Consider the following 14391-nt stretch of genomic DNA (forward strand, 5'->3'; position numbering starts at 1 on the left):
AAATCTAAATTCTATCTCTGTCATTTATATGATTAGATGTAATATATATCCAATATCACAGTACTTGTTAGAAATTTATCTATTTTAGCTATTTGTCGTACTTAGATAATTTCCACTATAAATGCAAGATCACTTTTTTGAGTGATAAAGACCTATTATTTGTATAAATGATAAGGATGGCAAGATTGAATTTTTTTCACAGGACAAACTTGTCTTCTGTATGCTGTATGCTGAGAATCGGTAAAAATTGGAATAAAAGCAACCTTTCGCCCACTCGGAATCCTCGCTTATATTCTCACGTACAACGAGATTTTTCTATCCTATAGATAAATCGACACAGTTCATTACGAAAGATCGTGTTCTCGTCTCGCTTTGCGCGATTGTTCAGATGCATTATTCAGGACAAGAAATCCTTCGAGAGTAGTCTTCGGGCAATGAAATACAGAATCGCGATTTATACACGCGTATCGATCCTGTTACTTAGAACCGATGAGAGGAAAAATAGAAATGTGAAGATGAATTCTTCGCGCTTTATTTCTCGTTTTACAAGATAATGTTGCAAATTACGTTATCTTTATTCTGGAAAATGCAAATCATCTCACAAAATAAGATATCATCGGTCTTTAAATAGCTTGTAATATCTCGTGAATAAGATGTAAAATAAAGAATGCTCATTAATTCAAGAGGAAATTCTTTGCTCTTTTGATGGAAAAGAAATATATCTTTAGGAAATAAAGAATACTATAAAATGCGCATGAATGATTCTTCGGTAGTTTACGATTCTTGCGTGATGAGGTACAATTTTCGATTTATTTTTCGACTTATTGCGCGGATATCAATAGAATAGTAGGGTTGTCAATTTGTTACGTAATAAGACATTACAATACATTGCATATATCTAAACAAATTGCAACACTTTTATCTGCACGATCTTTCTAAGGAATTGTCTAATGAAAAGTCAAGAGGATACACTTGGCTGGATCTTTGTTGAATGTCGAGTAACAGTGTAAAACGAGAATAACAACATTAATTATCATAAACTTTACAAAACTTTGAACAATTTTCCTTATTATATATAAGGTAAAAAGCAAAATTTAAAAAAGCAAGATTCAAATGCATAAAATGTATTCATGTGTACACAAAGGCTTTATTGCCACGGCTTTTGAAATAGGTAAAAGAATATTTTCATGTACATCGGTTTGTTAATATTTCCACAAAAATGTATCTTTGTCTTCTCTATACATCTTAACGATAAAACTGATCTAATTGTTAGCTGCGTTGTCAAGCTGCGTTGTGACATCGAAAAGTATTCGCACTGTATGTTCCGTCGTTTAAAGTAATTTCAAGATATCGTGATAGCCTGACAAGTTTGCTCATAAATTCATCTACTCCACATACAAAGTATTTTAATTTATAAATAAAAGCAAACATCAATAAGATAGTGATTCTATAATCAACAAATGCTCGTGATTTTCCTTGGTGTAAATGATAAATGCATCTATTATTATTTCAAAGAGAGTGTGAATTAGATGTTACATAAAAATTAAAGTTGCGATTTTTACACTAAATTCTGTTATCTAATATTCGATATAATTAATAAATAAACATTCACTAAGACTAATATAAAACTTTCTTATAATGCGATATAATAAACATTTATAATAAGTTTTTTTTATTATCATATACATTTTTACCATAATGACGTAAGATAGAGCCAGTTCTATTTCGTTCGAGACAATATATAATCGAGATATAAATATAAAATAATAGAAAATGTCAAATAGATTTAAGAAAAATATTTGACGAATGAAAAAATGCGTACAAAGTATAGTTCCTTGTGCATTTCAGAAAGAATGTCAAAATCAGGGAGCATTAAAGATGGCGAGAAGGGGCCCTACGATCCGATCCCTTCCGCCGAAAAGGGCAACGACGAGATTAAGCTGGAAGCGAAAATGTCGCTTCTCAATGGAGTCACCGTCATCGTCGGGTCCATCATCGGTTCCGGCATTTTCGTCAGTCCAACAGGAGTCCTTAAATATACCGGAAGCGTGAATGCAAGTCTTCTCGTTTGGACGGCATCCGGAATTTATTCTATGGTACGCATAATCTATCCCTTTGTTTTTTTCTTGGAAAACTATTTCTCGATGACTTTTGGTCTGTCGATTTTTATTTAATTGATTTCTTTATTATATCTGATGCCAATGTATTAATAAAAGTAAAAAAAATTGCTTCTTGATAGATTTACAAATAAAAAGAAGAATGATTGATTAACGACGGTAATGTCTGTATGAATAAAATTCTTTCGCATTGAATTCGGATTTTTCAATGTATCAGCTCACACCGTTTATTCAAGTGACAGCATAGAAATTCAAATTGCTACAATTGCAAATCAATTCTGATAAATACATTTCGATGTATGCAGTGACACATATAATAAATTAAATAACACATGTATTATTAGATGCGCAACTAAGTTCTCGCTGTTATTTTGATGCATTTTCATCAAAATAACAGCGAGAACTTAGTTGCGCACCTAATAATTAAATTCTTGTTTTTTTTTCCATATCTTTCGACAGATAGGGGCTTACTGCTACGCCGAGCTCGGTTGCATGATCAAGAAATCGGGGGCGGATTATGCATACATTATGGAGACTTTTGGACCCTTTTTGGCATTTATCAGACTATGGGTTGAGTGTATGATAGTGCGTCCTTGCAGTCAGGCTATCGTGGCTTTAACTTTCAGCGTCTACGTCCTCAAGCCGATTTTTCCGGACTGCACGCCACCCGAAGAGTCCGTAAGAATGCTCGCTGTCTGCTGCATATGTAAGTAGACAATAAAAAATCGAGGGACACATCTCCGCGACACAAGAACAAAATCCAGAGCCTCTCCGTCAGTCGTGATATATCTGCGAAATAAAACAAAGCAAAAAAAATTGTTTTTTTTTTAGGCTTACACGGGAAACCTATTTAAAAATTGTGATCCATGTGCGCTAAATATTTGATATAGTAAAAATAATTATACGTGTACTTGATATAGAATTGATGCGTTCAGTTCTCTGTTTTTCTGCAGAAGTTGACGAAAATGGAAGGATTTCGCAATATTATCTAACGTGTAGATCGAGTTCTGCATTCGTAAAATTTTCTTTTTCCACAACTCCGTTATATTAATTTATTCAATGTATTGCTTTGCAACTAACATTACGCAACCGAACGCGGATACTGAGATGCATGCGGAGGAACGCAATGATTTAGTTTATCCACAGAGTGGATATTTGTTGCACGAAATTGCAATCAAAGCATGGAAGCGATGCCGCTCCTGTGGCGATGAATAATCGCGGTACAATACCGTATGTGGATGATGATTAAACTTAACTGACTCGCGCGTCCGTCAGTAGTAACGGTTTCAAACGGGCCGACACAACGTGACCCACAAAAAATTCGTCTTTCCCACAGCAATCGTGCCCCTGACTGCGTCAAGAATGTCATCCCGGATGATTTTGATTTCCGTCTATAATCCTCCGCTCTTCCTCTCTCGACCTCTTCACCCGTCGTTTATCTTTCAACTTGTTTTCAGAGCTCCTCTTTATATCGCCCGTCTCGAAGAAGCGATCGTATCCATCAAGATACTATAATTTATCATGCATCTAACATAACACCCGATTAAATTAATTTAATTTTTTATTTCTAATTCATCTGTCTGATTTGTCATTTTTTTTTATTTATTTTCTTTTGCGTTCGCAGATTTTTTCTTCTTTTATGTAGTTTGCCTTTCCTTTCTACTGATTTCAACTGTCGTGTTGGCTTGATTGCAAAATTTAATTGCTTACGACAGATCTTCAGCAGATCTTATTCGAATAAAAAATTTCTATTTCATCTTTTTATAGATTTTTTATGAGCCGCTTGATTCACTGATTACAAATTGTGAGCGTAAAGTAAGTTAGTCTCGCAATCTTTTTTCGGTCCAATATCTCTTTTTATTTATACAATTTATACAAGTTATAAAAAAGTTTTAAAATGTCCTATCTTTTCTTATCAATAAAATAAGAAAAAATGTTTTGCAGCATTTGTTTGCTTTTTTAATTGTTTACGACATATAATCTTTAATATTTTACAATTATATATTTTTGTTAACATATGTAAAGCAGAACTTAATATATAACCTAATATATAACATAAATAAATGTGAATTGCCGTTTTTTTACAGGAATTCATATTAGTTAACGTAACTATGTAGCAATTGACAAATATAAAAAATGTTCATGTTAATATATAACAAATAAACGTAACTTTTGTAGTACAAACAATAGGATACAAATATCTTCAATAATTATCGCGCGCACGAATAAAAATCTATTCATAAATTTATTATACGAAATTATAAACGTACTTAAATTTCTAATTTAAAGTATTTTATAGTAATGGATAAAAAAAATTGAAGATCTCCGCGCGCATTTAGAGAAATATCGCATCAAACGTAAAATTTTCATTGCAAAAGAAATGCTGTTAGGTAAAGAAAAATGATTTACAGAAATATTTTATTTACTCATGCAATATTGGATCGGCAATTTGTTGGACCATTACTCGAGAATTTACGATAAAACCACTTATATGTATCTCGAGGAAGCTGCGTGTGGGCACGGAATTCCCTGAGCAGTGACACCGACAATATTCTTGACAACCTTGAGCTTCCCTATGTCATGTATTTTAGCCTTGATGTTTTGTTTCTTCTGCTCATTTTCCAGAAAGGATTCTGCTATTCTTTTCACGTAACAAACATGGTATAGAGCGCAGTTCTTAGTTATGTCGACGCATTAAATCACTAACAAGACGCAAGAGTTTAAAAAAGAAGTCACAAGCTTCGAAATAATCCTCTAAAATATAATATAACGATAAAAAAGAAATAGAAGAGCAAAATTAAATTAGATTGATAAACAATATAGTTAAGAAATATACAAAAAAGAGATTCTGATTTTTTTGCACAATTACAAGCTTTAATTTATGATATTTATTTACTCTATTTAATACATTCGCTCGACATAAATCTTTTTTCTGTCAGAGGAGGTATGAAATGCCGCATATACGCGAGAATATTGATCAGAATGAAAAAATAACTTTTAAATTAATAAGCATTTTCTCTTTTAAGTGGCGTAACGTGATTGTGCAGCAAATCGTGATTCGCATCCTTCATACGAATATGCGCGATAATAACACCCTTCCCACGGATCAAGATACACTCCGTTTTTCCGCCTTTCCTTTCCACAATGTAGAAATCATGAGCGATTATGCATACGTGATTTTTATTCCCTTTCAATTTCCGCGAGCAATCGCGGATCGCGGGAGAGACTCGGGCGTGCAATCTGTGATCGAATGTTAATATTGTAGTTAATATTGTAACAAAAAAGAATTTGTTCATGGTCGTCGATAGGAATAAACAACTGGCGATCATATCGGGATTGATCTTATGAGCGTATTCTCGCGGAAATCCGAGGATGCACGTAATTTTACGCACGTTTCCGTGTTGTAATGTTCACTTTTTTTCAACGTTTTCGCGGGCGAGTTCAATCAGATGTGTGTTAATCGAGTATCATAAAGTATTCTCGTAAAATATTTTTTTTGACTGAAATATCATTAATAAAATTCAGAATTCATCTATAACGAATTAAATAGTGTATATTGATACATAATGTTGAGATAACTAATTAATTAAAGTTTAACTATTAATTCATTGTTGATTTAATAGTTATTGATAATTGTAGTTTGCATTTATTGAAATAATCCGGATTCACTGAAATTGAAATATACTTCTTTAGAATTTTAGTTACGAGATACGTTAAAGGATAATTTACATAAGATACACGATGCATATTATGCAAAAATTTTATTTTTAGAAATTTATTCTGCGGACGAAGATACGACCACGAATAAGCGTATCGTGTTCTTTGCGGTTGCGGTCGTTTGACTACGCATTTCTTTTGCTTCGATGACACCCCTGCAGATCGCCTTACAAATACGTAGAAGTAATTGCATTTCAGTCATTTTTTTTCTGGGGGGGGGGAGACAATTGACGAAGTGTTTCTCTCGTAAATATTTACGCGGCTTTACATGTAAATGAAGCTCGTGGTTATAAACGAAATTAAAAGTAACGACTGATTTAATTAAAAATTAAGTTACAGTAGTTACTTAAATGTAATGAATGTGTACATTTAATTTATGAAATTTAATGTATTTTTAATAAAATTTTATGAAAAGTACATTAAATTTCATAAATTTTCATTAAAAATATTATACATTAAATTTTATGTACATGTACACAAATATATTTTTTAATTATAAATACATTAAATTTAATATAATTTATAATAATTTATAATGTATTTGTAATGTCATGAAATTAATCCAATTGTGTAACTTAAAAGTTGATGAAATTTAAGAACATTTCTAACAGTGTAGTTCCAATTAAGCCATTCTATCATTAGTTGAACGTTCAGACTTCTCTCGTTTTTCTCAATCAACAAATCAATTATGTTATTCTAAATTTCGCATAAAATTGGAGAAAAATGCTTTGAGATATAAAGCGATGATTATTCTAAATTTCGCGTAAAATTGCTGAAAAGAAATGCTATAAGATATAAAGTAAAAAGTTGATTATCGGCGACATTGTCAGTAAAGCTTCTCTATAGTATTTGAAGAAAATAAGATTCCGCCATATAGTCTCTTTCATTTATTCCTCCCGATAAATCATTTGACAAACCGGGAATAGGTTTTCTCGTGAAGGAAAATGTAACGCGAACGTATTCGTTCTCGATGCTGAGGATGTCATTTTGAATAAATGACGCGTCGCGTTTTCAATATTTATGATAAGTCTATCAAGTGTCTCAAATAAGATTATAAATTAGTAATAAAGTTTCGTCTTTGGGGAAATCTAAAAACTATAAATTTATTCGACAATTTATTCTTTCTCTTTTTCTTAAGAAAATTTTTTCCCACTTTCTTGAATATTTTCTTAAATTAAACATTTCAAATAAAATTAGAAAAAATATACTGCTAATATAATTTCATTAATTAGTAAAAAGAATATTTAATTAATTAGTAGAAAAAGTATTTAATTAATTGTAAGAGATTTAGATTATACGGAAAGTTCTGCCATACCTTGCATTTTATTTTTTATGTAGATATATATATTCACGAACATTTGATTTAATTCTTTTTTTCTCATATGAATGAATGGCAATCCATTTCCACTTCACACTAGTAAGTGATAAAGATCAATGACCAGAGCGAACGTGTTCGCATCTTTTCACTTTTTATTCGTGTTAAGTGCAACAATTCGCGATGGAGATTTATTAATCGTTATTCCTAATTGTAACTGACATTCGCTGATGAATTGACAAATTAACTGCAATAATGTATTCCGTTAAAAAATAATAACTTTGTCGTAATTCAATTCTGTTACAAAATTTCTATTTTTTTTAGTAAGCACAAATTTAAGAGGCACTTTTCTTGTATTGGACAAATTTAAGAGATTTAATTCGGAGATAAAGTTTTAACAGATCGTTTAAGATAAATTTAAATATAACATGCGTTAATTTACACATTAATCATGTCGACACATGGATCAGTGGAAAGAAGATCGTCGCAGACCGAATGGAAACGTCGATGTGAGACCGCTCGCGAGTCAAAAGCCTGATGGCAATCACGCTTCATTGTGAACAAATGTAATTTAATAATGTGACAACTGGCCACCACAACAGCATAATTCACCGATGGGGGGATAACGGGACGAAAAGAAAGGCAAAGGAAGGAAAGACAAAACGAGTGGGCGAAGGGAGAAGAAAGAGGAGGAAACACAAAGCAGCGCTCGAAGGGGAAAGGGCGAAAGGGGAAACGGAGTCTCGCGATATTTCTGCGAGATGTTGCATCAGTCTCTTGACATTTCTTCTTCCTTTTGTTCTACGCGAATCTGTCAAGGACATAACTCCGAGCCTCAAACTCTGCGTCAAAGGAATGAAATCCTTTATTGACGAATTAATATTAGCATTGTGCCTCGTGCAAATCGAGCATTCACGATGAGATTGTCCTGTGTATAATTCCTCAATGAACGAGGAAACAAAGAGGCTGAGGCAAGCAGGCAGAAGTATAATAGATATCCAATTGAAAAGCAAAATAATCGATATGTGTGATATAAATATGTTTGTTTTATTTTTTTATAAATCATATTTTCAACCTAAAAATATAGGAAAATTCTTTTAATTAGTAAAATTTAAAATATGATGAAAAATTTATCTGTAAAAATTTAGAAAAGACTGTAATCAAAGTTATTACAATTATAGTTAAACTAAAGATTTATAATTTCTTTTTGTAAAAATCAACGTAAAATCATGATGATTATTATAAAAACTACTTTAAAAATTATCACACTTCCGCTGTTGTTCAACTTGCACCAATAAATTATACCAATGAATTCATATAACGATTTTCATTTTTGCGGAATCGTTAATAGACAAAAAAAAAGAAAACCGATTGCAAGTGTTTTCCCTTACCTTATAAATTAGAGTAAATTCTATTTTTCTAAAATAAGTTGATAATTAACATATATCCATTCTATTCGATAGATATTGATAAAGTAATGAAATCGTGTGTGCAACCAGTTCGATTAAAGCTAGATTTAAAAAACGGCCTCTCTTTAGTATAAAATTACAGCGAAAGGTCGTATAAGTATTTCAAAGTGAACGACACATGTAATACCGAGTGGCATTCGTGACTACACATAACTCTTAATTAGATTGACTTAGTTTCACTCGTGCGTAATAGGTTCATATATCACACCTGTGAACAATGTATCATGTGTTGAAAACTAAGTAATTTGATTACCTCACAATAGAGATATTCACAAATTAACATAAGAGATGTCTTTTTAATCTTGTTCTTAATTAAAGAAATTATATACGTCTTGATTGAATACGTCCTCTGTCGCATGGTAATTAATTCGATTATTTGCATTGATTGTTTCAGGTATTCTCGCTTTCATAAATTGCTGGGATGTCAAATGGGCGACGAGAGTGCAGGACATCTTCACGTATGCGAAATTACTCGCACTTTTCATAATAATCTTCACCGGAGCGTATCAGCTTTGCACTGGTGAGTCTGTCCATTATTGTAATTATACAATAACAAGATAAAATTCTGCACACGATACTTAATTTGTAAGATAAACGAGTTTGGAAAAAAATTAACAAGAAATAAAGACTAAGGAAATTATACATTTAAACATATTAATGTGTTAAAATAACACGCTTAAATTGTAAATTAATCACGCTTTAAAATAAATCTACAATGCAAAATATTCAATCTAAAAAGATAATAAATTCTATTATTAAAAAATATAAACATATTATAAGATACATATTATATTGTAATACACATATTATATTTATATTTTAAAATATAAGCAATAATATAATTCGGAATAAAATAAAATACCTAATATCTTTATGTCACGAAATATTCTTACAAAGACAGAATTAGACATTTTCTATCCAATATCTTCGAAGTAGTACGCGAGATAAATTAATAATACAAAGTGAATAGACTTGCTAGAGTGCATTATGAGGTGAAAGGTCAACGACATCACTCGATCGCGTGCAGTTTGCAGCGATTTGCAACGATCCCGAGCGATGTTAATCGCCACGTGATCACGTTCTTCGTTTTTCGTGCATCGTGAACTTTTCTCGTTCCTTAACCAGCAATGCGAACATTTTCACGGAACATCGAGACACCGAGGTTCTCGGTATAATGTATATACAATACTTTCAACAAGTCGAAAGAATCGTTCTTGTGTCAGACAGACTTTCTCTCCGTAAATTGTCTAACTTAATCGATCGATAGTTCTAACGTTTTTTTTAATACATCGCGCGATCGTATCTCCCGTCACTTCTTTCATTCTTGCCGACATCGAAGAATAAAATTATGAAGTGTATATAATAAATTAATTAATTCGATCGATATTTTTAATTATTATTATTATTATTATTAATCAACATAATAAATGTATAATTTTAGTAGCAATCAATTTTTAATATTTCCTTCAAAGATATGGAATAGAAAAAATATTAAATTTCATAAAACCGTACACTGTTAGAAATGTTCTTAAATTTCATTAAATTTTAAGTTACACAATTTTAAGTTACTTAATTTCATGATATTACGTTAAATTTATTAAATATATTTATAACTAAAAAGTTATTATATTTGTGTACATATACATAAAATTTAATGTATTTTTTAAAATTTATGAAATTTAATGTATACGTTCATTACATTTAAGTAATTACTGTAACTTAAGTATTTTCAGATATATTAAGAAATCATTCATTACTTTTAATTTCGTCCATAACCACGAGCTTCATTTACATGTAAAGGAAGCTCGTGGTTACATTTCTAACAGTGTACATACATGTGAGAACATAACTAATAGGAAATAAATGCATTTATAATGACCTAGCTAGATCTTAAGTGCTTGTATAATTCTGTGTGAATTTATGTATTACGTATGCAATCCTTCAAACTGTGCACCGAAATAAGTTTTCAATCTTGAAAACGCAAACTCTACTAAACTACTAGTAATCATCAGTAATATCACGAGTTAAATTAACCAGTAATTTAACATCTCTTTCGATGCTTTTACGCATCTTAATAATGCTGAATGACATATTAAAATCTGTAAATAATTAATATGTATTGCAAAAAATATTATCTCGGCCGAGATTCGAACTCTGATCTCTAGCATTCCATGCGAACGTCCTTCCGAGAAAAGAAAGATATGAAAGATGTAAAAAAAATATGGAGCTAAGAAAAATTCTTGTAAGCAACCTGCAATTAAATTAGCATCAAGAATGATTCAATCTCAGATTGTAATTTTGAAAAAATCATCTTCATACATAATCTATATAGGAAGATGTTTTTTTTTTTATAAGAATCAACCGTCCAACGGAAGTTACTTAAACGTTTTTTCAACATCGTATGCTTCCCGGACGAGACAATTTACCCAATCAAAAAGGTGCGCAGGCGATGCGATGTAGTCGGTGTGCGTGCAAGGAATCGCTTAAATTGGACTATTCAACGAAGCAAATGGTTCCTTGACCATGGTATGCGACAATCATCTCAATTCTGACGAAACTTTTCGTCCGATCTTACACGCCACTGAACTTCACGCTCGCCTTTCGTTAACGATCCCTCAATCCAGCCTCATTCATTAAAGGACCAATTAAAAAGAAATTCTAATTATGAAATACAAGAAATCGAAGTGTCAGCGAGATACTGTTACTAAAGTCAGCGGCATAGTCACAACATAGTCAGCGGCATAGTCACGCTTGTTTCTTTGCTGGATTGCTAACTGGATTAGATTCTTGCTATCATGTATCGGTTGCGATGCTGGCATTGTCAGAATCGCAGCCAATACAAGATTCTAATCTAGCTAGCAATCCAGTAGAAAAATATGCCTCCGGTTTTAGACATTGTAAATAGATATCGTTTTGTGATTACGTTTTTACGTAATGTACTTAAATAAATTAAAGAAAAACGTTAAAAATTGATTACTAAAATTATACATTTATTATTAATATTGATTACTAACAATATTAATAATTAATTATTCTTATTTAATAGAACAATAATTTTTCGATATTCATGATCTTTATGTTTTATTTTCCTAGGACATACACAGTATTTTACGTTTGACAACAGCAACACGGAAGTCACGTCTATAGCACTCAGTTTTTATTCAGGCCTGTTCGCTTACAACGGTTGGAACTACTTGAACTTCATAATTGAAGAACTGAAAGACCCCGTTAGGTGAGAACTAAGCCTGTCGCGCAATAAATTAAACGCGATTCAGAGGAAGTTCATAACTGAACGTTAATTCAGCGACAATAGCCGCTGCAGAAAATTTATGTTACTCCTGTACGCTTATAACCGTGTATTTATTTAGGAATCTACCGAAGGCCATCGGCATTTCGTGCACTCTCGTTACGGTTGTCTACGTCTTTACGAATATGGCCTTTTACACTACTCTTAGTCCCGTCGAAGTGCTCGGTAGCGAAGCTGTGGCGGTGGTAAATAACAACAAATATACTTTTCCAATAAAAAAAAAAGGAGTCTTTTAAGAATTTTAGAAGAAATGTAATTTAAAATATATACAAACATTAAATCTTCCTTTAATATAATCAAATAATAATTTCTATCTGTACATTCTAATCATTATAAATGTTCATATTTATTCTAGTCTCTACATTTGAAAATAAGTAATATTTATATATTACTTGTACTCTAGAATCATTTTATCTTTTTTGTATTAACCGTATTAAAATTAACTCTTATCTACGTGTGTATGAACTAATAATTTTCTAAAATTTTCTAATTAGTTAATTGTTTAAAGCTCCTAAACTGCCTTATTGTTAGCAGACGTATAATTACTTTGTTACCTAAAGCTCTTGTCTTTATTTGGCAGACATACGCAAACAGATTGTTTGGCGTGATGGCGTGGACGATACCGGTTTTCGTAGCTCTATCTACATTTGGCGCAGTTAACGGCATTTTACTCACGTCCTCGCGACTTTTCTATGCGGGTGCCTGCGAGGGTCAAATGCCAGAGATACTGACAATGATCCAAATTTCCAGACTGACACCTGCGCCCGCTGTAATTTGCATGGTAAACTGTTCTTCTCTCCAATTCGAAAGCTTCTTAATTTAGAAAAAAGAATGTATATATATATAAATCGACTGAAGACTATGATATTAATTGGTGATGTACTATTACGTCATGTAAAATGCATTCTATCAATAACATAGTAATTCTTTCCCAATTCACAGATACGTAAAATCGTATTTTACATATCTGAATTTTATTTGTAAGATAATACTTAACTTTTGAAGAATTTATCTTTAAATTATTAAAGATTAATATTAAAGTTATTAATTTTTAACTAATTACTTGTTAATTTTATATTAACCTAATAAATTAATTCATAAAATAGAGAGATATATGATTTCCTTTCAACAATTGATTTCAATTCGATTTGTTATCTTATCTTTATATCGCGAAACAACACACACAAAATTTTCACGTACAAATCAACCCTTCATGCCTGTTGACCAACTTGATTACTGTTAGACTCAATAAACACATGAGCGGACAATTTAACGGACAAATTGTTTCCATTGTCAAACTTGTTGCGGTGGGCAAATTTACTTTGTCAGAATTAGAAAAGGCACTCTATCATAAGCATGGACCCTTAATTGAAAACACAATCTTTTTCCAGGCCTTATTATCTATGGTGTACTTGTGCTCTTCCAACATTTTCCGTCTTATCAATTATGTCGGCTTCGCCACCTGGGTACGTACGATTTTTACGTTTGTCGGATAACGAAAATAAATTTTGCGTAATAATGTTATGATATCAAAGAGATACCGTTTCGTGAACATGACTTCAGATTTCTTTTTTCCATTAATTAACACGAAGTAAATGACCTTCCCGACTTTGTTATATGAATGATACCTCGTCATTCGAAGGTCGTGTAACGTAATTATAGTGCGACCACTAAATATTTCTTAGAAGCTTATATATATATATACTCGCCCGCGATTAATTAGCTCAATTGGAACAACAATAATTTTCCAATTAGCTGATCACTTGACGCAATTGAGTTATGAATTTGCAGTCGATTCTTGCATCTGTATATATATTTGATTTCTTTTCGATAATTCTTTCAACACGCGTATTTTAATTCTAAGCGATAACATAACTTTTAATTTCGCGAAATATATTATATATTTGTACATTATTAAATTAGAAAAAATAATATGTGATTCTTATAAAATTATAATTCCTAACTTTCTAATTGTTAACTTAAATAATTTCAACTTTAATCCGTTATATCTTAAAAAATTATGATATCTCATCAACAATATTATTTTTAGCAAGTATTTGAAATATTTCTACTTTAATAATAAATTATTTTTTTATGCTTTAATAATAAATTATACGTTATTATTTTAATTATATACAAGTTCTTTAGATTTTATAGATTTATAATTTCCATTTATATTGGGTCATCTAAAAAGTATCCGCGGTTTTTTGTCACTAGATGTGTGTTGATGGTCATATATCTAGTGACAAAGTACTATACTTTTTAGATGACCCAATATTTAGCACAATTTAATTCAACTTGTAGCTCAGCATAGGCGTCTCCGTGTTGTGCCTTCCATGGCTCAGGTGGAGCCAGCCGAACTTGTTGAGACCGATCAAAGTGAATCTCATTTTTCCGATCTTTTACATCCTAGCCACTCTCTTCGTTACGATTGTTCCGATGTACGCGAGTCCCGTTGAAACTGGT

General features: G+C 31.6%; 1 protein-coding gene across 5 annotated transcripts in view; it reads left to right on the plus strand.

Annotated features, from left to right (window-relative positions):
• LOC105146545 (Y+L amino acid transporter 2) overlaps positions 1 to 14391 on the plus strand; it is a 32340-nt gene that overhangs the window by 11278 nt on the left and 6671 nt on the right. For all 5 annotated transcript variants that reach the window (XM_011056877.2, XM_011056881.2, XM_011056876.2 and 2 more), the window contains 8 exons: positions 1849 to 2096; positions 2577 to 2823; positions 9013 to 9138; positions 11712 to 11850; positions 11987 to 12110; positions 12506 to 12706; positions 13317 to 13391; positions 14230 to 14389. In XM_011056877.2, the coding sequence (XP_011055179.1) occupies positions 1854 to 2096; positions 2577 to 2823; positions 9013 to 9138; positions 11712 to 11850; positions 11987 to 12110; positions 12506 to 12706; positions 13317 to 13391; positions 14230 to 14389 (1315 nt within the window). In that variant the 5' untranslated portion in view covers positions 1849 to 1853. The remainder of the gene's footprint in view (positions 1 to 1848; positions 2097 to 2576; positions 2824 to 9012; positions 9139 to 11711; positions 11851 to 11986; positions 12111 to 12505; positions 12707 to 13316; positions 13392 to 14229; positions 14390 to 14391) is intronic.

Source organism: Acromyrmex echinatior, chromosome 4 (assembly GCF_024713525.1).
Source record: "Acromyrmex echinatior isolate Ae372 chromosome 4, ASM2471352v2, whole genome shotgun sequence".
In the NCBI taxonomy this organism is placed as follows: domain Eukaryota; kingdom Metazoa; phylum Arthropoda; class Insecta; order Hymenoptera; family Formicidae; genus Acromyrmex; species Acromyrmex echinatior.